This window comes from Eptesicus fuscus, chromosome 17 (assembly GCF_027574615.1).
Source record: "Eptesicus fuscus isolate TK198812 chromosome 17, DD_ASM_mEF_20220401, whole genome shotgun sequence".
Taxonomy (NCBI): domain Eukaryota; kingdom Metazoa; phylum Chordata; class Mammalia; order Chiroptera; family Vespertilionidae; genus Eptesicus; species Eptesicus fuscus.
Genome location: NC_072489.1, coordinates 4158183 through 4181595, shown reverse-complemented (window position 1 = coordinate 4181595; position 23413 = coordinate 4158183). Strand labels below are relative to the sequence as shown.

The 23413-nt window shown below is 53.4% G+C and overlaps 1 protein-coding gene across 2 annotated transcripts in view; it reads left to right on the top strand.

Moving 5' to 3' along the window:
* The window catches only part of ARHGAP22 (Rho GTPase activating protein 22), a 161669-nt gene that overhangs the window by 51233 nt on the left and 87023 nt on the right, over positions 1-23413 (top strand). For both annotated transcript variants that reach the window (XM_028156837.2, XM_054728974.1), the window contains exon 3: positions 9097-9184. In XM_028156837.2, coding sequence (XP_028012638.2) covers positions 9097-9184 — 88 coding nt within the window. The remainder of the gene's footprint in view (positions 1-9096; positions 9185-23413) is intronic.

Below are 23413 nucleotides of genomic sequence, written 5' to 3'. Positions count from 1 at the left end.
AGCACCTGAAAGAGCTGAAAGTGGTGGGGGAGGAGCCGCTGCCTAGAGCAGGCCCCCGGCAGCCACCTCAGTCCTCAGCCTGCGTTTAGGATATAACTGAAACTACAAACGTGTAATAAAACGAAACCATTTATTTTTTTAATTTCCAGAGTACTCCTACGACAAACCAAAGCCTTAGGTAGGGCTGAGGGGAGGCCATGGAGAGGGAGGGGGTCAAAACCTGAGCTGTGTCTGTATTATTTTATTCTCACACCAAGACTATATTCATTGAAGTCCATACTTTAAAATAGTTTTAATTTAAATAAGAAAACCTAAATCCAAAAAAAGGAATGCAACAGGTGCACAGCCCTAGAGAGTTCTTCAGGCACCAGCCAGGGGGTGGGGCCGGAGACTCCAGCGCGGCCACCTTCGCCAGGCAGGGCGCCAGGTGCTGGGAACTGGGGCCTTGAGAGCGCCAAGATGGGAGTCCTGCCCCAGCAGCCCGGGGCGGGTGGAGAGGGCCAGGCTGGAGGAAGAAAGACCGTTCAGGCGGGGCTGTGGTCCCAACCAGTGCCTGCTGGAGGCAGGGAGGGAGCCTTGGGAGCCGCAGGAGAGAAAAGCCTGGGAGGTGACAGCTGCAACCTGCAGGCCGAGTCTCCCCTCTGCGCCCGCCACGTCGAGGGCGGCTGGGGTGGTTAGCCTCCACCAGGAGGGCAGGCTCTGTTCTGATTTTCTGATTTTTCCGGGAGAACAGGGATGGTAAGCGCAGCCGTGGGAAGGAAGATTGATTTAAAGTTTGATTTAATTTAGACTAAAAGCTTGGAATTGGGAGGAGGAAAGACAAGATGGATGGGGAAGCAGATGCACTTCTAGGAGGGGACATTAATACTGGACAATCACAAACAGGAGAGGCCGTCTGACCCTGGAGCCGAAGGTCACGCAGAATGTGCGTGAGCGGCCAGGCCCTTTCCTGGGGCTGCCGTTCACCAGATGTGCTGTCCTGAGTGCTCCGGGGGTCCTGGCCCCGGGGGGCTGCCCGGGTGGACTCCACTGTTCCGGGGAGGGAACTGGGGCTGGAATCAGGCCTAGGGTAATGGGCGGCTGCCAGAGCGCTGGAGTGTGACGTAAGTGGCGGGACTGCTGGCAAGCAGCCCTGGCTCTGCTGCGGAGGGCCCACCGCAGGGCACACGTGGGCGGTGTGAGACTGCCCGCCATGGCCCCGGGCAGCACTACCTGGGGCAGAGTTGAATGCTGCCAGGGGTCAGGGTCCACCCCGCACCTCAGATGCCCTTTGACATCTAGACCTCATACATGCCACTCAGCTGGAACTGACTTAGCAAATACTAAATTGTAAACTGTCACTCAAACCAGCCAGAAAGTCATCATTAATTATTATTATTGTTGTTGCTTCTGTAGATAATGCCACTAGTATTTTCTAACACTTAGTTTAATGTCTGCTCTCTGTTCCAAACAGTAAACTTCATTCAGGTGGGCCCCCATCTATCTTATCATTTCTCTTCCCCCACTTCCTGGCAGGGCCTGACACATATTTGATGTTTACATGAATAAATGAATGAATGAATGAATGAATGAATGAATGAAAAAATTAAATGAATTAAAAGTGAACACTGACTCAGCCTTGTGTTAGATCCTCGGGGGGGAAGTATTTCATTGTTCGTGTGAAGTGCCTGATGGTTGGCAAGGAGCTCACTGGACTGCCTTCCTCTGTGAACGTGAGTTCATCGGGCCAGGATTTCATCGGTTTTGTGTGCCTCTGTCCTCAGGCCTGACGTGTAGGAGAAGCTCAGTAGGTACCTGTTGAATACTCACACATGCATGGTTTCCTTTGAGCCTGGCGGGAGCTTCCGAGGGCAGAAGCAACAAACTCCCGTTGTGCAGATGGGAAAGCGACACCCAGGAAGGTGGAGTGGAAGCTTGCAACTCTAAGGAAAGAAAGCACTTGGAACCAGAGAACCTGGGTTCAAATCCTGTGTGTCCCGCCCGTTAGCTGTGGGTTTGGGCAGGTGGCTGAGGCCCGTCTGCTCCCACTCAGGCCGGCGTTCTGGCTCCGCGGCGCTGAGGGCTGGGCATGGAAGGTGGTGGTGGTGTCAGTGCTGCTGGGCTCTCGGAGACAAGATCCCTGTGGTCCTAGAGTGGGGTCCGCGCAGAGGCCTCCACGCAGCAGAAGGCTGCTAAAGGAAAGCGAGAGAAGCGGGTGACACTCCCAGGCCGGGGTCACCCACACCGCGGGGCCTGTGGGAGCAGCCTGCAGATGGCCCACATCAACCTTTCAGGGGGAGTCCAGGCCCGTGGTCGGAACGTCCTGGACAGCCCGAGTCGGATCAGCAAGCCACCTCACCGACTCCCAGGCAACAGAGAAAAACGCCAGCTTTCTGGATATTGGCTTCCCGCTCACTAGCTAGTAACAGAAGGTGTAACGGAGCCTCAGTTTCCTGTCTGTGAGCGAGAACAACCACACCCCGTGTGGGACTGCCTCGAGGGTGAGACTAACCCACGGGAAATGCCTCCCAGTGGAGCTGTGCCCAGCAGAGGTTCAGCAGAGCAGTCGCCCAGTCCAGCAAGAGGAGCCGGTGGCACGAGCGTGGCCCTGACCTTGGCTCTCCTCCCTTCAAGCCTTTGAACCGAGAGACGAACACGTATGCATTATGAGCCAGGCAGGCATGGTTTTAAGTGCTTCGCATGCATTAACTTGCTTTAATTCTCACAGCAACACTACAGGGTGTGTATTATCTCCCAGGATGGCCATCACCCAACTCTCCCCTCCCTACACACACACACACACACACACACACACACACACCTCTTTTCAACAATGGGAGTGTACTTCCCCGCCTCTGCTCCTGAGCTGCCCTCGTTTCTAATGAGACAGGTCCAGGCCGGCCCTGAGATGCCCAGAAGTTTCTGCGTCTGCCCTGGGAATCCACAGTTATGCAGTGGGGACGCTTGAGTGGATCACAGAAGGATGAGGCAACGTGGGAGAGGGACCGCCTGGCCCAGACAGACCGGGGAGGCCCTCTTGCACCGGCTAGCCTGTTCCGGCCACCAGCCGGGGGCGATGCTGGACCTGACGGGCAGAGAAGAACTGCCTGGTTGTTAAGCCACTAAATCTTGGGGTGGTTTGTTACACAGCAATAGGTGACTGGAACAACTTGGAAATGATTGTTATCCCCACTTCCTAGATGAGGACATTGAGGCACAGAGAGGTTAAGTGACTTGTCTGAGGTCACATAAAGCTAGTAAGCACTGCGGCCAAGATCCAAAACTAAGCACCTGACTGCAGTCTCCTCTCCTAATCCTACGGCCGCTGGGTGCTGTTTTGATGACAACACATGTAATACCTTAATCAATCAATCAATCAATAAATAAATAAAAATTAAAAAATAAAATAAAATGAAAAAAGAAAGAAAGACAAAGCATGCTGAGTGGATTTACAGAGCTGGAGGGGCCGAAGGAGGAGAACAGCATTGACACTCAAAGCAGTCCTGGCAGGCTGGTTTCCTGGGAAAGGGGATAAAACATAAAGTTGTACCTTTGGTTTCACAGATGGCGAGGCCTGGATTTAAGAGTAGGTGGAGGAGGCAGAGGTAAGTGTTTTAATGAGCTGGAAGCTCAGTGGGGCTAGCAGGGAGCTGTGGGCGCCAGACAGCCACTGAGGGCCACGTGATGAACAGGAATGAGAACAAGCGAGGGGCCACTGAGCCGCCTTTTCATGGACCTCATTCTGATAGGAATGTGGAGAAATTTTAACCACTCCCTTACTGAAGGACAAGTTGGTTGCTTTCCATGTTTTCCTGGTGGAGGAAAATGCTGCAGTGAACATCATTAGACATACATCATGCATTTGTCTTTTCTTGGAACAAACTTTCAAAATTCAACCCTACGTTAAATGGTTATTTCATTTTCAAATTTTAAACATTGCAAAACTGCTTACAAAAGGTTTTATCAAACTACCATCCCATCAAAAGTTTCTGAGAATGCTCATCTGCTTTCTCTGCCAATATTAGATATTGGCGGCCCTTTTAAATTAAGAATCCTATGACAGGCTTATTGACCATTTGTATTTCTTTTTATTTCTTATTAATACTTTTTATCCATTTTTTTCTATTGGGTTATCTGTCTTTTATTTTATTTTTTATTTTTTAAAAAAAATATATTTTATTGATTTTTCACAGAGAGGAAGGGAGAGGGATAGAGAGCTAGAAACGTCGATGAGAGAGAAACATCGACCAGCTGCCTCCTGCACACCCCCCACCGGGGATGTGCCCGCAACCAATGTACATGCCCTTGACCGGAATCGAACCCGGGACCCTTCAGTCCGCAGACCGATGCTCTATCCACTGAGCCAAACCGGTTTCGGCTGTCTTTTATTTTAATAATACATTTTACTTAACCCAACATATCCAAAAATTATCATTTCAATATGTAAGCAATATAAAATTATTGAGATACTTCTTTAAAAGTATTGAGTCTTTGGAATCCACTACAGCATATCTCAATTTGGACATTAAATTTTCATCAAAAATACTTGGTTTGTATTTGTATCTCATAAAATATACATTGGAAGAAGTAGATTCACATATCCAAATTGTTCCAGTTATACTGTGATAGGCAGAATAATGGTCCCCAAAGATGCCCATGTCCTGGGAACCTGGGAATGCTGCTATTCAAGAAGGAATTAAGGTTGCAGATAGGATCAATGCACCTAATCAGCTGACCTTATCTAAATAAATATCCTGGATTACCCAGGTAGGCCCAGTGTGATCACAAGGGTACGAAAAGAGAGACAGAAGAGGAAGTCAGAGTCAGAGAGCAATTTCAAATGCAATGCTGCTGGCGTTGAAGATGGAGGATGGGGCCAGGAGCCAAAGAATGCAGGAAGCCTGCAGAAGTTGGGACAGGCAGGGAACCACATCTCCCCTGAGCCTCTAGGAGGAACGCAGCCCCACCAGCTCTTGATTGCAGCCCAGTAAGGCTCATTTCAGATTTACATACCCTGTATCGGAAGCTATGCTTTAAAAATATTTATGTATCCTGTATATTTATGTATCCTATATAATAAAGAGGTAATATGCAATTGACCCTCATGCCCTCACACAAGATGGTCACCCCCATGTGGTCAAAGATGGCTGCCACAAGATAGCTGGCAGGGGAGGGTAGTTGTGAGCAATCAGACCAGCAGGGGAGGGCAGTTGGGGGTGACTGGGCCTGCAAGGGAGGAAGGGCAGTTAGGGGCAACCAGGCCGGCAGGGGAGGGCAGTTAGGGGTGACTGGGCCTGCAAGGGAGGTTTTCTACAAAAGTGTTACAGTCTTTGATTTTATATTTAGGTATCTGATTCATCTTGAGTATATTTTTTTATATGATGTGAGGCATGTATCAAAATTTGTTTTTTGCACATGAATGTGGAATGGTTCCACCAGAATTTGGTGAAAACACTATTCTTCCTCCCCTGAATTGCCTTCTGCACTTTCTGTCAAAAATCCCAAACATTTGTACATCTATGAGATTTAAAATTTTTTTTTTCCCATCACCATTTATCCCCTTTATACCCTCTCCCACCTCCACTGATCATACATGGGATTTTTGACATGTATATGTCTATTATGAACTATACTCTGTTTCAGTAATCTATTTTGATTACTGTGGCTTTACCATAAGTCTTGACATCTAGCAGCATTAAATCTCCAACTCTGTTACTCTGTTTCAAAGTTGTCTTTGGATTTTGATTGGGATTGCATTAAATCTATAAACCAATTTGGAAAGAATTGACATCTTAACAGTAGTAAGTCTTCTGACCAATGAACATAGTACATCTCTCCATATCACCTTTCATTTCTCCCAGCAATTATTTATAACTAGAGGCCCAGTGCACAAATTCCCTCGGCCTGGCTGGGGATCAGAGCCGATTGGGGCTGGCTGGGAGATGGGCCGGCTGGGGGAGGTTGACTGTGGGAGTGCACTAACCACCAGGGGGCATCTCCTGCATTGAGCATCTGCCCCCTGGTGGTCAGTGTGCATCATAGCTACCTGCCAGTCATCAGGTAGTAACGGTCGCTTAGGCTTTTATATATAGATTTTCAGAACATCTTTTGTCATATTTATCCTTAAGTATTTTATATTTTGCTGCAATTAAAAATGGTTTTGATTTTCTAGTTCCAATTGTTCATTGCTAGTATATAAAGATATGTTTTAGTTTTGTGCATTTATCTTATAGCCTGCAAACTTATTTTTTACTTCTAGTAGCTTTTTTTCATTTGGTAGGATTTCACCAAGTTTTTTACGTAGACAACATAATTATGTTGTCTATAACAACAGTTTTACTTAATCTTTTCCAATCTGGACAAGTTATTGTTCTTTTTCTTGCCTTATTACAGCAGGTAGGACTCTAGGACAATGTCTAATAGAAGTGGTGCTAATAAACATTATTGTCTTGATCCTAGTCTTAGGAAAAAAGCTTTTAGCAAGATGTTAGCTTTGTAAAATATATATACACTGAGTGGCCAGATTATTATGATCTCTGAATGCATAATAATCTGACCACTCAGTGTGTGTGTGTGTGTGTGTGTGTGTGTGTGTGTGTGTGTGTGTGTATTAGAGGCCTGGTGCATGAATTCGTGCATGGGTGGGGTCCAGCCAGCCTGGCCAGGGGGAGGGGACATGGGCAGTTGGCTGGCCTGCCTGCTGGTCAAAATCCTGGTCAAGGGGACAATTTGCATATTAATTAGCCTTTTATTATATAGGAATATACACTGAGTGGCCAGATTATTATGAGGTCATAATAATCTGGCCACTCAGTGTATATACCCTTTATCAGGTTGAAGTCCTCTTCTATCCCTAGTTTGTTAAGAATTTTTATCAGGAATTGATGTTGAAGCTTTGTCGAATGCTTTTTCTACATATTTTGAGATGATCTTAACTTTTTTCTTTTTCAGTTTATTAACATGATGAATTACATTGATTGATTTTGGAATGTTAAACTAACGTTGTATAATTGAGATAAACCCTAGTTGGTAATTAAGTATTTTCCTTTTTATATTTTGTTGAATTTTATTTGCTAAAATTTCACCAAGAATTGTTGCATCTATGTTCCTGAAGGATATTGGTCTGTAGAGTCCTTTACTTGTAAGATCTTTTGCTGTTTTTATATGCGGGTAATACCAGCCTCATAACATGCATTGCAAAGGATACCCTCTTTTTCAATTTTTAAGAAGAGTTTGTGTAGTGTTGGTATTATTTCTTCCTTAAACGTTTGCTGGAATTCACCAGTGGAGCCATTTGAGCCTGGAGTTTCTTTGTGGAAAGTTTTTTGTCTACTAAATCTATCTCTTTACCAGATACAGGGCTATTTAGCTATTTCTTTTTGAGTGAACTTCAGTAGTTTGTGTCTTTTTTGGTCCATTTCATCTAAGTTTTCAAATTTACTAGCATATTGTTCTTCTTAACATTACTTTATTAGCTTCGTATGATCTGGAGAATCTGTAGTGATGTCACCTCTCTCATTCCTGGTGTTGGTGATTTATCTTCTCTTTTTTTCCAATTAGTCTTGCTGAACCCTTATCAATTGCATTGATCTCTTCAAAGAACCAGCTTTTGGTTTCATTGGTTTTCTCTATTATTTTTATACTAGAGGCCCGGGGAACAGATATACACTTCAAAGGCCAGGGTTTCGTACAGAAGCCTTTGTCAGATTGGGGAAAAGCCTACGGCTGTTCAGGTATTTGGCCAGTAGGAGGCAATAACATGTAGATTAAGATGCCCTGAGCTGTCTGGCAGTAAACAGTCACCCTATTCAGGTTTGGGGGAAATGCCTTTAGCCATTCCAACAGGAAATAACATATGTGACTCAGCCCTCAAGTTCCATCCACCTTTTGATGAAACTCTTGCAATTACGACACGCTGGAACTGGCTTCCGGCACTCTGGTTGCTTTACTTGTTTACCTGTGCTCTGGAGGTTACCGTACCTGTGTGGTAGAAGCACTGGTGTGCAGCTCGTCACAGCACCGTGTTCAGTTGTGTCATGGAACCTGTCTCGTGGGGGTGGGCACTTAGAGCACAGGAGTTGGCAAGCACTACACATCAGGAAGCTTCTTTTTCTCGGAGGGCCTGTTTCTCCTTTACCACCAACCACCAGGCTCAGTGTTCTGTGTTTCAGCAAGTCTTGGGGGATCCTGATGCCCATTCAAGGTAGAGACCTGCCCCAAGTGTTCCAGTTGGGTAGTTGGGTGCTTCAGACTGACTCCTTACACGTCTTTTCATCATAGTCTTAACAGATGTCAGCCTACCCATTCCGACGCCCTGCCCTTTCTGGGCACCTTTCAGCCTGGCTACCAGATTTCAGGGTTAGAGAGTGGGTGGGCCTCCTTCTCCCCCTCCTGTTAGTGACTGATCTCTGTGAGGTCTTTCTCCTTTTCATTCATGCTCAGATGTGCCCAACTCAGACTGCGTGTGGCTTTGACTACACATTTTTGGTTCTCTTCATGGCAAACCCATTTTCAACTCCATCCCTATAGCCTAACTGGGTTCAAGTCCTGGCTCAGCTACTTACTGACCCCAGTAATGTACACACACAGGTATACCAGGCACTTGGCACCAGGTGTGCTGGGTCCCTGTGTGTCAGCCGACTGCCGTTACACAGTGAATGGTCACCCTGGCCAGGAGGGCAGGCTAGAGTTGCACAGATCTGCTGCTCTTTTACCCGCGTCGCCCAGTTCAGTGCGCCAACCTTTCCCTCCCTGACCCTCTTCAACCAGAAAGGGGATATTGGAACAGGGAGCCCTCCGCTTGAGGGGAGCCTGCCCCACCCCCACTCCACCACCAGACATGGGTTTCCCTCCCTCACCAGGGGAGTAACAGCTCTGGGCAGTGCAGGCGGTGCCTGTGGGCAGAGCCCCTGTGTGCTGCCCACCCCACTGGGGACCGTGCAGGGCCTCTGCGGAGCCGGACACCTGCTTGGAGGAGCCCTGCACTCCGCCTGGCACCCAGGCCTACCAGCACCCCTCCTCGCCCCCCCCCACCACACACACACACACAGACCTGGCCACACCAGTCCTTCCCAGTCCTCTCATGCTGCTGTGTCTGTGTTTGTCTCTCTACTTTAGGGACATATTTCTCTGCAAGGGACGCAGGTGGCCCAGCGTCTTCCTGGCCCTGAGGATGTGGGGAAGCACCTCTTTGAGATCAGCCCAGGTAGGTGGGCCCGGGGCCCCCGTGGGGGTGTTGCCATGCCTTGAGCCTGGGAAGGCGGAGCTCCTTCATGAAACTCCAGCACCATCTCTTTTCATGACTCGGAAATTTGGGTCAAATCTAGAGGATATGGTGAATTTGGGGGAAATTAGAAAATCCGATCAATCATGTGGGTGATTAGCTTTTGATGGGTTTTTAAATTCACAGTAAACGAAGGGAAGAAACCCATCACTGGGGCGTCCTAGGGTGAAGGTCCAAACCCCAAGTGCGGGTAACCTGCACACAGGCCGCGGCAGCAGTCAGAGCATCAGCAAAGCTGCAGCATGAGTTCCACATGGAAACGCAGTTCGGCTGTTACGGAATTCACCAGGCGACCGGAAAACACACACAGGAGCGCTCGGAGATACTGGGAAACCCTTTATTTCCGATGCGCTAGGACCGTGACTCAGGGGAGCCTGTTTCCAAATCCTGAGCAAGCCAATAAGGAGGAGGCTTTCTCTTTATCCCCTTTGGTTTCTTTGTCCCCCAAATATGGATCAGACCTCCGGACCTTTCGCGGGCTTTGCAAAAAGCCCCGTGTGTTGGGATGGGGGCCGTGAGACCACACCTAAAGGCCTGGCCTGGCGCCAGTGCTGACAACCCCCTCCGGCGGTTGTGTATGGTTCATGGTTTATGGCCTCTGCAAAATGGGAGTATTTAGGTAAACAGGTCTTGCAAGACCAGATAATGAAGGAAGGGGCAGTGTCTAGACCAGTGATGGGCAACCTTTTGAGCTTGGTGTGTCAAACTTCGCCAAAAAACTGAGCATAACTCGAGTAGTGTGTCACTTTGAGGAAAAAACATTATTTCGCAAATGTTTCATCCTCAGGAGCAGCAAATGTTTCATCCTCGGCATGCGGCCGCCTCAGCGGCCGCGTGTCATCAGAAATGGCTACGCGTGTCAGTGCTGACATGCGTGTCATAGGTTCGCCATCACTGGTCTAGACTATAGGCTAACAGGAATGTGCATTAGGGACACTGATTAACTAGGTACAGAGTCAGGCTGCTAGTCGCCTACATTCTTTCACAAATGGAGTTAATTATCGGCTAGCAAGAGTGTGCGGTGGAAGGCAGGTTACTGGCGCAGATTCAAATTGCTAGCCCCCCAAAATGTCTTATGTTCCCCATCATTGTGAAAGAATAATTAACCAGAGAATTGCTATCACAGTAGAGTCACAAAACCATTCTTTGAAGCTCCCTGTTTTGAAATGTTACTGTTACTGAGCCCGTAGGTGCCTGAGCTCAGAGGGACGGGCGGTGCAGGCGGGCGTGTGGCGTTCCGCCCGACACCCCTTCTGGCCTGGGGAGCAGAGCCTGAGCCGCATCTGAGCCCTTTACAGGAGGCACTGAAGCCGGACAACCAAAGGGTCCGGACTGCTGTCATACTTGAGCCAATTCATCAGAGACAGGGTTGAATCACATATGGGCATTCATTTCAGTCCTGCCGGCAGCATGGGAGAGCAGCAGGTCACCCACAAACATCTGCTCTCCGTCCCTCATAAGCCAGCTGCTCCTGTGGGGTCCAGGAGAGATCACGTGGGGAAGTAGGCAAAGGATCAGAATGGGCATGAAAAATGGGTGTGATGGTTGCAGTTTACGGGCAATGCGGCTGGGGGTTTGCAAGGGGCTGAGGGTTTGCAAAGGGCTGGCCCCTCTGGTTTCTGCCACAAGGTTGTTAGTCTTCCATGACAATAGGCAGCTCCCGGATGTGGGGGATGAGCATTTCCAGGTGAGCTCCCAGGTCCCACGTGCAACTCCCAGCAGGTTAGCAAGTGCCTTCTCTAATCAGAACACAACAATCCCGGTTAACAGCATGGTCAGTATTTCTTACAATGATAGCTGGCCCCATATTCTATTTCTGCCCCTAACGCACCGCCCGCAGCGCATGGAGAAGGGAGCAGTCAGGGTTGCTGAGAGCGGGCTGCTGCTGGGCACCGGGGTTCAATTCCAGCGGCACTGACAGTGGGGAGCAGGCCTCAGAGATGTCTCACTCGCCCGAGGGGTGAGGAGGCAGGGTATACAGCAGCCATGCCTGCGAGCTGCTCCCTGGGGAGCTGATGTGGCACATCTGGCCTGCTCTGCAGGGACCGGCTCCCTAGGGCCAGGGAAGGCCTTCGGGGAGGGCGGCAGGGCTCGAGGAGGCCGCCCACATGGATGGGAACGTGTGCCAGAGATCTGGAGTCCCATCAGTGTGTCCATGGGAGACGTTCCTCTGGGGAGTGGTGGCTGTGAGCTGGCTGTGCCAGGCCTCCCTGGGGTCTCAGAGCAGCCTGGGCACCCATCCATCGGACAAGGTGACCCGCATGGCGTGGATCATCCCAGGCTCAGGCCAGCCAGCAGCAAGCCGCCCGCTGGGAGCCCAGGAGCGAATGCAAGCCGGGCAGGCAGCGTTCGCCTCTGCTCTGTCCATCCTGGGACCCCAGGAGGCACCGGCTGGAGCTGAAGGGCATGGAGGTCCAGCAGCCAGTTCCATTAGGCATCTCACCCACTGCCAGAGCCCGAGAAGGTGGCAGCAGAGCCATCCCAGCGGGGGGCGGGGTACTGAGGCTCGGGTGACTGCAGACCCTTAGTGAAGGCTTCTGCAGAGAAGACAGAGGAGAAGGAGGGCAGTGCGGTGGGCAGGGCCCTGCTGTGAGGGTCGCCGGAGGAGGACGCACAAGGCCAATGTGGGGAGGGATTATAAATTGATCAGGTCATCTGGATCCCAGATGGGCTGAGCCCCAAATGGCGCCAGCACCCGAAGACAGGGAGTCAGAGGTTTGAAAGGACTAGGCGGGCTTTTTCTGGGCGGAGAATTCTCTGTGCGGGTCTGGATTCTGGGAAACTCCGGAGGGGAGAGGGAATGGTCTTAGCGGGTGGAATGTTGTCTGAGTGCCTGAAGGTCAGTGCCCAGGGGAGGGGTATCGATTCAATTATTTGATCAAAGCTAACACCTGCCATCTCAGGGCGGGGGGGCTGGGCACAGGGAAGGAGGGGCTGGGCGAGGGGCCCTGAGCCCGGAGAAGGAAAAGGTGGAAGTCTAAACACCCCGGCCGTAAAGTCAGAAAGGCACTGAGCATGTGCCCAAGGACCAGACACGGGAAGGCAGCACGGTGCCCGCTCTTCAGCTGGGTCAGAGCCATTTGCAAGGATTTCCAACTGGCGGCGGGGGGGGGGGTGGGGGGGTGGGGGGGGAACACCATAAGGTAACAGTCCCAGGTCCCAGGAATTAGGACGGGACCTCTCTGTGGGCCTTTACTTTGCCTCCCACAGTACATCCATCCAAGGCAGTGGCACTTTAGGAAGAAGGGCGCTGGAGGTTCGAAAGGGCACAGAGCCAGGTAGTGGTGGGTTTAGGGCTTGTACCCAGGCCGTCTGGCTTCCAAAGCTGCCCTCCAACACGGGCACCTGGCACGGTGTCAGCGTCTTAACCACCTGGGCCGGGAGGCCAGGATGGGCTGTAGGAAGGAGAGCAGCCCTTTGTACGCAGCACAGGGGTTAGGCCCCAGGCCCTAGGACTGCCGTCTCCACCCGCTTCCCCTTTGCACGGCCTGAAGGCCTGGGACGGGGTGGGGGGGGGGGGCGGGGGGGGTGAGCCGCAGCAGCTGGGAGGCTGCCCAGGGAAAGTGCCTGGTGTGGGCAGGGAGGGGGGTACAGTCAGCGTGGGGAGCCCTAAGTGAGGAAGACTCCATCACCTCCCTGGACTCATCCTGGCTGGGCAGGTCAGGTGGGGCACGTTGGCCACACCCGATACCCGGGGCGGGGAAGCGTGGCAGCTCTTGAAAATGAGACCGAAACCCAAGTATGACAACGCGTGAACCAGCTGGCGGATTTTAAGTCAGAGTCCTATCTGTGCTCTTCACCGCTATAAAAATATCGCAATTTTTCATCAGGAGAGAATGAAAATGTGAGGGAAAGTTAGGTTGTGAGTGCCATCTAGTGGAGAGACCTGCCAATTCCAGGCCAGGCCTGCCTCCTGGCCCTGACCATTCCCGCCAAGCCTCACCTCTGACTGGCCAGGCGCCCACAGTCCTTAAGCCAGCTCCCGCTCCTGCCCAGAACCCCGCCACCCACACCCTGCGGCGGGCTCTGGGGCGGCCCCGGCCGCGGCTGGGATTGCAGCCCCGGAGTCAGTTCCCACCTGGGCCTCCTCTGGCGGGGCCGTCAGCTGCCTGCGGAGCTTTTGCGATTTATAAGAAGAAATGTACTTGGTCTTCGTCCGGTTCCTGACAGGAGCTCCTAAAAGCCTTGGCATTCCCACCTGAGTAGAGTGATCAGGTCCTTTGTCTTGTTAATGAGGTGACCTTCGGAAGCGCCTAGGGATGGGCGGCTGGCCCGGGGAGCCACTCTTGTGATGAGAGGAGGGAGCTCTGTCCCTGGCCTAACAAAGCCCCATCAACACCCAGCGGAGAAGCTTGTGGGGGCTCCCGGGGTGGGAACGTCGTGGAGACTGGGGAGAGTGGCAGGCTCAGGGTCAGACAGTTCTGCGGCCCCTCCCACACCCCTTACCCTACGCACCCCCCCTCGGGCTGTTCCTGAGGTTTGTCCTTGCAGAGTAAACCCACAGCCTAGAGCAGTGATGGCGAACCTCTGACACGCGTGTCAGTGCCATTTCTGATGACACGCGGCCGCTGAGGCGGCCACATGCCGAGGATGAAACATTTATGTTATTTAAACTATAAATATCGCGAAATAATGTTTTTTCCTCAAAGTGACACACTACCCGAGTTATGCTCGGTTTTTTGGCGAAGTTTGACACACCAAGCTCAAAAGGTTGCCCAAAGAGTGAGGTGTTCCCTGAGCTCCGTGAGCCACTCTAGCAAATGCATCCATCCCAGGGGCTCCGTGGAGGCTTCCGTCCACAGCGAGTTGGTCAGAAGCTCAGGTGACAACCTGGACTTGTGATTGGCATGCGGGGGGGTGGGGGAGGGGGTAGGACAGTCTTCTAGGACTGAACCCTTAACCTGGGGGATCTGACGCTATCTTCATGTACAGTGACTCTTTAAAATGTATCTTTATTAATTCACATGCATGTCTGCACAGCCCATGGGCACAGACAGGGGGTGGTGAAGGCCCGGGAGGGGCAGGTGCCAGGTGGAGCGGGTCAGTGGGAAAAAAATAAGCAAACAAACAAAGGGGACGTCTGTAATGTTTCCAACAGCAAAGATACACTTTAGGGAAGAATGTGAAAAAAATAAAGTGCACAATTTTTAAAAACTTTTCTTTATTATTGAAAGTATTACAGATGTCCTCTTTCCCTCCATTAGCCTCCTCCTCCCCGCTCCCACCCCCTCCCCAGGCCTTCACCCACTATTGTCTGCGCATATATGCATATAAATTGTTTGGTTAATCTCTTCCCGCTTGTCCCCACCCCCCCCCCTCACCCGCCCCCCTTCCCTCTGAGATTCCACAGTCTGTTCTATGCTTCTATGTCTCTGGTTCTATTTTGTTTGTCAGTTTGTTTTGTTCATTAGATTCCACTTGTGAGTGAGACCATGTGATACTTGTCTTCCTCACATTGACTTATTTCTCTCAGCGTAATACTCCCCTGGTCCCTCCATGCTGTCTCAAAGGGTAAGAGATCCTTCTTCTTTACTGCTACGTAGTGTTCCATGGTGTAAATGTACCACAGCTTTTTATCCACTCATCTACTGAGTGGCACTTGGGCTGTTTCCAGATCTTAGCTATTGTAAACAATGCTGCTGTGAACATGGGGGTGAATACATTCTTTCTGATTAGTGTTTCAGGCTTTGTAGGATTTATTCCTAGAAGTGGGATCACTGGGTCAAATGGCAGTTCCATTTTTCATTTTTTGAGGAAGCTCCATACTGTTCTCCACAGTGGCTGCACCAGTCTGCATTCCCACCAGCAGTGCACGAGGGTTCCCTTTTCTACAGTGATTTTCTGCTGCAAGAATTTTTAAAACACGCAGTACCTGACCTCTTTTCCCTTAGACCGGGGTGGGAACCTTTTCTCTAACAAGGGCCATTTGAATGTCTATAACATCATTCCCGGGCCATAAAAAATATCACCTTAAAAATGAGCCTGCTCTATTTGGTCAAGCATTTAATTACTCACCCCTAGTGCCTTGGCAGGGCCAGACCCAATGACTTCACGGGCCCTCGGGGCAGACGTCCCCCACCCCGACCGAGAATTAAAAAATGGCAACAGCCAACACAATAGCCGCCCAGTGTGAATGGATCAAAATTAGACCTATCATGTTTGTCAGATCGGCAAAAACACGTACTTTCGGTGTCTGCGGAATTTTAGCAATTAGCTTATGTGCCATGAGATGAAAAGGGTGGAAATGTGGTTCACGCAGATAGAACTGAGTTAAACTGCCGCAGCCGGTGTCTGAGAGCTGCTTGGTGGTGGGAGAAATCAGCTCGCCTGGCGCTGGGTGCGCAGTTTCATCTGGCGGACGCCGCCCACTCCCCGCCCTCGAAAGCTCTTTTCCTTGCAGACTTGATCCTCTCGGCCTCCCAGGCACTCACTTCTTGGCAGTGCCAGCATTTGGCCACAGGCCCGGCTCAGGCCTCCCTCTGAACCCCGGGACGGGCAGGGCGTGGACAGGCTGCGCTGCGCTCTGGACAGAAAGCGCTCTAACCCCGGAGGTGCTTGCGTCTGCAGGGAAGAAGCAGGAATCACACAGCAGAGCTAAGTCTCTGCTGGCATCCCGTGTGCAGTGTCCGGCCCGTGCCCCCAAGGGAAGCAGGCAGCTCACCACCGGGAGTCGGGGCCGCAGTCTTTCTGGGGAGCAGCCTCCTCCGTTGCTGGGCATCTTTCAAGGTCCCCGCGCAGGTAGCAGAAGCCCCTCTGGCTAACTCGGGGGAGGCACGCGGCCAGTGGCTGGGCCCCCGCAGAATCATGGAAGCTGGAGAGCTGAGTGTGGCAGGGGCAGGTGCCAGGGTTGAGTCCTGCCTGACCTTCAGTCCTGGCATCGCTTGCTCGGCGTCCCCAGTCTCATGGCGTGTTCAGGCCACGCGCTCGCCCCTGACAACAGCGGGCCACTGAGGGCAGGCCCTGCCACCGAGGCGTGTGGCAGTGGAAGCAAGGAGCCCAGAGAGCCTGGGTGCCTTCGGGGAGGGAGGGAGGCCACCGGCGGGGTCTCATCCCTGTGCATGCACCGCACGCAGTCTGTGGTCCTGTGCCAGGTTGCTGGCCTTCCCACGGCCACAGCCGCCCCGGCTGGCACCTTCCCGGGAGCCTCCTCCAGGGAATTGCCCAGCTCGGAGCCCCCTGCTGTCCACCCAGCTCCGGGCTGACTCCCTCCCTGAGCTGCTGGGGCCCCCACATGCTCCCCAGCACCTGGTGGGCACCCGCCACAGTGGGCGGTGAGGATGGCTTTGAGGCCTCGAGGGAGTTGGGGGTGAGGCACAGCAAAGCGAGCAGTGCACCCCAGGGAGACAGGGAGATGGGGCGACTGTACCCCAGGGAGCGGGGATGCGGATGCTCCCAGGCAGGACGGGTCTGCACGCCGATGGGAGGCTCCAGGGAGGCAGTCAGAGCAAGCGCAGGCACGGCTCCCTGTTCGCCCCTGTTTTCTGTCAGAGTCCGAGGAACCGGACAGAAGCTGGGCGCTGCCCGGGACAGGTCACTGACCGCCGAGCCGCCTCAGCGTGTGTGAACTGGGGTGAGGACAGAGCCAGCTGCCTGAAGTGGCGAGGGTGCCGGAGACCCATGGCCTGGCTCATGCTGTGTACCCCCTCTCTGCAGTCTGTTTATCGTTATTCTGGGTAATAACAGTGACTGCTTAGCGGTTACCTGTAAGTAAACAATCCCAATACTGCGTGGTAAGTGCTCACACAGAGGTGTCGCTAGGGCGAGGGCCTGGGGGGACGGCGCGGGGGGCGGGGGGGGGGGAGCTTTCCTTTAAGCCTTAAAAGGAAAGTAAAAATGACCCAGATGGGCCAGCAGGAGAGGGCACGCCCAGGTGCTCCAGAGAGGGGACAGAGTCCACGGGGCAGAGCCCTCGGGAGGCAGGGGGCAGGAGATGCCGGAGATGCTAGCAGAGGGCGGGGCGGGGGGTGGGGAGCAAAGGGGCAGGGGGAAGGCTGGATGTGGGCAGAGGCTTGGGCTTCCGCTGCTAGAAACCTTCAGCTGGCAGGAGGGATGGTTGAAACCAAAACCGGCTGTTGGGAGCCCCAGGCAGTGATGCGATTGCACAGACGGACGGGCAGGAGGCAGGAGGCGTGCTCAGCTCTGCCACCCTCGGCTGTGCCCCACCCTCGCCCCAGGGAGTGTCCACCCAAGAAACTTGTCTACCCCTTAGACAGACTTTGTTCTGCATTTGGCCAGAATCCCCTGCCCTCCCAATTGTCCCACTCCACCCAACTCTCTATTCCAGGCTATCTCACTCAGCTGATCCCCCGTAGGGGGTTGAGTCTGTGAGCCCTAATGTTGTAGACAATAAAAACTCAAAACCAAAGACGGCTGGAAAAGGATAGGTATTGTGTTTGGGCGAACGGTGATGCCCCAGTTAGCTGTCACCTGGGGTTGGGCTTGAGGGCGAGGTGCCACACTGCCTTTCCAGGCTGGGTCCCGAGCTTTCACCTAAAACGGCCCCAACCTGAGCAATGAGCAGGCACGTGCTTGGCACATGGTTCGCATTAGGAACTGCGGTTGCCACAGCAAACTAGCCCACAGGAATGCAGGTATTGATTCCCTGGGTTTTTAAAATATCGACGTTATCAATACTTTCCTTTAAAAGATATGCAGAAAATAAAAATGTTAAACTCCGTGAGCTAAGTATTTTATACATTTTAAATAAAACTGTATACATATTAAAAGCATGAAGTGAAAACATAGCCTATGACATAGAAACATTAAAAATATTACCTTCTGTGCCCGCGCACGCACTAACATCAGAACGACACAGAGGCTGGCGCGGCCCTGCGCGAGGACACCGCGGTTCGGTGGCACGTTCCGTGTGGCTCGGGGACCTCACGCCCTCACCAGCTCGGGAGGACAGTGAGCCAGAGCCCAGGTGTGGCACCCAGGAGCAAAATGGTGACTACTTCACCACGAAGTTGTGTAATTCCCCTTCGCGTGGGATTACTAGTGGTGATAGTAATAAAATAGTACTTAAAATAAAAGCCAACCCCTATAAAATAAAGAAAAAATTAATAATAATGAGCACTTGAAATAATAGTTTTTTAATACTGAATGTGTTTTTGTGCTCATATTTTCTAGATGCTATAAAAATTTACCTACACTGCTGAAAAGATTCTTCTAAGCTGAATTTCAAGCTACCTCCAAATATTACCCTAAGCTCTTCATCTTCAGAAAGCCCCAGTTCTTGTTCGGGGCTTTGGGTCTTTCCTATACTCCTCTTCTGCTGTTGGCAGGGACTCCCTCCTGGGGGCAGGAAGACACATCTTTTCGTTAGTCCTGTGCTCTGGGCTGATTTGGAGGCGTTTCCAGCTCCTCCCCCTCCGCTCCTCGGCAGGGGGCGTCCGGGCAGTTCCCCTGAAACACTTCCCTGGCCATTGTGTTTGATTCCCTGGTTTGAAAAGTCTCTGAACCACAGAAAGGATTCAGGTTAAGACAGAGGCCCCTGGGCTCACTGCCCTGGGCTCCGAGGAGTAGAAACCACTTTCCAACGAGTCCTCCTCTACGGGATCCTCCCGTCTGCTATAGCGGATCCTTGAGTGTAAATAATTCACATTTAAAAATATATATCACCAAAATACCTGAAATTCCGCATTTTTAAAAAACACATTATTCTGCCCTGGCTGGTGTGGCTCAGTGTTGAGTGTCACTCTGTGCACCAGAAAGTCTCTGGTTCGATTCCCGGTCAGGGCACAGACCCAGGTTGTGGGCTCGATTCCTGGTGGTGGTGATGGTGGTGTGTGTGGGGGGCGGGGGCGGGGAGGGCAGGAGGCAACCGATCTCACATTGATATTTTTGTCTCTCTCTCACTCTCCTTTCCTCTGTCTCTAAAAAATCAATAAAACGATTCTTTACAAGTAAATAAGTAAGTGAAAGCACATTATTCTGGGGCAGAGAATGTCAAAAACCAGCGTTCCCATTGGTCAAGTGCACATTCTCCTGAAGGTCAGAGACACCTCTGGGTCAGGCCACAGGTCTCCCTGCAGCGGCGCGTCCGCTGAGCTGCTGGGAGGAAACAGCTGAGGAGGTGGCTGGGAAGGAGGGAGGTCTGGTCTGCGCTGAAGAATGTTGGCCCACCATCCATGCGCACTGGGAGCCTCAGGTGCGACCTCATTTGGAAGCGAGGCCTTTGCCTGTGCGGCTGTTAAGGTGAGGTCAGGGGTGGGGCGGACCTGCCTTCAGTGACGGGTGTCATGGTGAGAGGAGGGAAACGTGGACACACAGGAGAGACCATGTGGAGTGGAGACCGAGATTGGAGTGAGGTGGGTACCAGGGAAAGAATGCCCGGGTTTCCCGCTGCACGCGAGCCTGCGGAGAGGCCCAGAGCGGGTGCCCGGAGCCTCCGCGGGGGCAGCCTGCGACAGCCTGCGCTCGGGCTCCCGGCCGCCACAACTCCGGAGAACAAGCCGCTGCTGTTCCCAGCCCCAGGCTGTGGCAGTTCGGTATGGCGCCGAGGAAGGATGCACCTGGGAAGTGGGACGGCAGCTCAGGCCTCTGGCCCTTCACAGCAGGGTGCCACTTGCATTGACCTTGGAGTCCAGCCCACAGGGGCTGAAACCAGAAGACCTGGCTCATCTTCCTCCCCCTGGAGGGCCCCCGTCTTCCTGCACCCTTCTCTGCCCAGCCCCTCCGTGCACGCGGGCAGGCCATGCTGCTGCTGCTGGCCCGGCATTCCCGGGCCGCCATCGCCTGGCGATGCCCAGGTGCCGCCTGTGGTGCCCTGGGAGGAACAGAGTGCCGGCGGCTGAGAGACGCAGGAGTCCTGGCTTTTCCTGGCTGAGAACTCGGCCTTGGAGGTCACCTCATCTCCCTGAGCCTCAGTGGATGGTGACAAGAACGGCCTTGATGGGCCTTGGAGGGACGGTGAGATACAGCAGTGCCTGGTACGTAGCAGGTGCTCCGTACATGTGAGAACGAACAGAGCAGGCATGATGGAGACTACCCGCATTCTGGAGGGCCCGCCTTTTCTGACCCGCCTGGGGCCAGGCAGGAGTGGGGGGACCAGGTTGGAGTGGGGGGGCCCGGCTGGAGTGGGGGGGCCAGGCTGGAGTGGGGGGGCCAGGCTGGCACCCGCCCACAGTGGGCAGCGCCTTCCTCTGGGAGGAAGAGGCCCCCAGTCCGCACCACTCCTCACCGGCCGGGCTGAGAGGGGTGTCCGGCAGGGGGCTCCTCTCTGTGGCACCGAGTGGCACCCCAAAAATAACTGTTGAAGGAATCATGTTGGAGCAGGGAAGAACTGTCTGCCAGGGGTGGACATGCTGCCCGCCCAGCCCTGGAGAGCGCACAGAGGCCCGTGCAGAGCCGGCTGCTCCTCCCTGTTCTTCTTAAATTGAGAGACGCTGACCTCTGTTCTGAGAAGGGTCCTCATGGCCATGCAAATGCCAGCCCATCCGCAGCGCACCCTGGGATCCGTGCAGCAGGACCTGTGGCGGCGGGTGGCAGTGGGCTCTGTTTTGCGCATCTGAGTGGCTTGGCAGAGTGTGCCCTTCGTTGGCTTGCCACAGACGGGGGTATGTCCGGTGAGCTGAGGAAGGAGGAGACGTCGGTGGGCTGACTGTCACATGGAGCCCGAGTGCTCCGGAAGCTGCGAGGTGGGCACACCAGCACGTGTCCTCACACCTTTGGACAAGAGATAAGCATCACGCTGCACCCCGGGACACAGCACGCACTGAAGCAGGGGTTACACTGAAGCAGGGGTTACACTGAAGCAGGGCTTCTGACGTGCTCCTGCTTCTGCAAGAGGACCCGCTGCATTTTCAGTCTGTGATCCTACCTCATGTTTAAGAACACTGGTGAAGACCCCTAGTGGGTTGGAGTCCACGTCTGAACAATGCACCTTGGCATCTGGTGTTCGGATGCCCGTTGGGCGGCTGCAGGGAGTGCGAGGGCGGCCCTGGAAGCAGAGCCCCGGGGGTTAATGAGCCGCCTGGTCCTGAGGAATGAGGAGGCGAGGAGCGGTGGCCCTAGGGAGTTATCAGACATGAGCCAACTGAAGCCAACTCACCCCTGAAATCTTGTATGTCTGTGTATGTGTGTGCGCACACCTGTGTGTGATCTGACAGGGTGGGGCACCCAGAGCGTGTGGACTCTCTCCCCAAGCAGGAAGCCATGTGCTGTGGGTGCTGTCCCTGGGAGACTTGGTGGCCCGCTCCGTTCCCATGGGGCTATTGCCATGGGACCCAGCAGCCCATTCCCACGGAGCTGCAATCTCGTTGCCACTACCAAGGCCAGCGCCCACCATCCAGGGCAGCCAGCACCCTGTGGGAGCGGCCGGTGAGGGAATCCACAGTCCTACCCCACCCTGCAGGGTGCCCTCCACACAGCAGAAGGCTGAGGCCTGGGCAGAACTCCCTGGAGGGGCTGCTGCTTCCACAGCAAAACCCTGGGAGCAGGACGTCGCCCACCCTGGCTTCTGCGCTTTGTCACGGCCAAGGCCAGCCTCTGTTCAGCAGGCTGCTGGCCTTAGGATGGGAGAGAAGGCGCCTGGACACTTGCCCATGAGAAGCGGATGCGGGGACGGGTGTTCTGCAGTTTCTCCTTCCACCACCAGGTGGCAGCACGCGCTCCTGCCCTCCTCCGCAGGCTGGAATCTCGGCCCACACTGCCAGAGGGGAGGAGGCCGCCACGCTTCCATTTGAAGGTCGGTGGTGGGCACGGCTGGCCCTCCCCAGCGGGCCTGGGGCGTGGCAATGAGATCACAGCTCTGTGGGAATGGGCCCGCCGCCCATCACCGCACCCCTGGCCCCAGCTCCGCCAGGGAAGGGAAGGCTGTGGGAACTGTGTCGAGCTCTTTCTAGCTGTTCGTCGCACCTACCCTCACAGCGCTCAGGACCCCCAGCCCGTCATGGCCCCATGAGGACAGGATCTGTCAAGATGGAGGAAACTGGGATTCAGTTCAAACAGCTTTGGAGCTGGTTTCAGTCAAGGCAGTATGGTGGCACACCACGCGCTTGGGCATCAAAGCCCCACCACCCCTCATGGCAGCTCATTCCTCTGAGCCCAGGGTGGCAGCCAAACTGGTCCCTTTCCCTGTGGCTGGACACACTGACTCCATTCCCCAGCCTCCCCACAGTAGGACAGGCGTGGGGCGAGCTGTGGGCCGTGGAGAGTGGTGGTGTTGTGGAGTTGGCATGGACGAAGGGACAGCTGAACGCTCGGAAGTATCCGGAAAGAAAACCTTTATTCAAAGCAGCGCTGCTGGCTCAGGGGATTCAAACATCCAAAGCCTGAACAGCCTCTACAATGAGATTGCTCCTTATACATATTCCTGAGTTTCTTTGTTTCCTAACCACCGGGCTTCTGTGGTGGGCTTTCACAGCCCCTCCCGCGTCAGTCAGAAGGGGATTTAGATTGTATCTAAAGGCCTGACTGGCGCCAGGGACCTCCCTCTAGCTAGGCTGTTCCATCCTTGTTTAAGGCTCTTGTAAACGGGGAGCATTTAGGTACAGAGGTCTTGCAAGACCAGGTAATTAAGGAAGGGGCAGTGACTTGATTATAGGCGAACAAGAATGTGCACTAGGATACTGATTAACTAGGGACAGAGTCAGGCTGCGAGCCCCTCCATTCTTTCACAGTGGGAGAGCTGATGGAGGCAGTCAGAGCCCCTAAAACTCCCAGAGGTCCCCAGAGCCCTCTCCCCTCTGACAAAGCAGATGGGGAGGACTCAGGAAGACACGGAGGTCCTCGGAGCAGCCGGAGTCCTTGCGTGACCTTGTGGAGCAGATGCCTCTCCCTCCTCCTCGTTCAGACTGACCTACGTGAGACGGTGACAAGAGCAAGGAAGAGTCTTTATGGGGTTAAGCCCTGAGCTTTTGCAGTTTGCTACAGCAGCAAGCATTCACTGCTGATTAATGTGCCTGTTTCCTTACCTGTGACGTGGGGGTATCAGCACTCAGTCTGTGAGATACATGTATGGAAGTGTATGTACGTAAACACCAAACCTGGGTGCTGGCGCATGGCAAATCAAAGACTCACTGAGTAACTGGTCCCTGGTGCTGTCAGCAGCTGCAGCAACAATGGTGACAATAGGAAGGACTGGGTAACCCCCGTTCACAGTGCTGAGTCCCCAGCCGAGTGGGTCTTGTCTTCTGTGGCACACGGGGA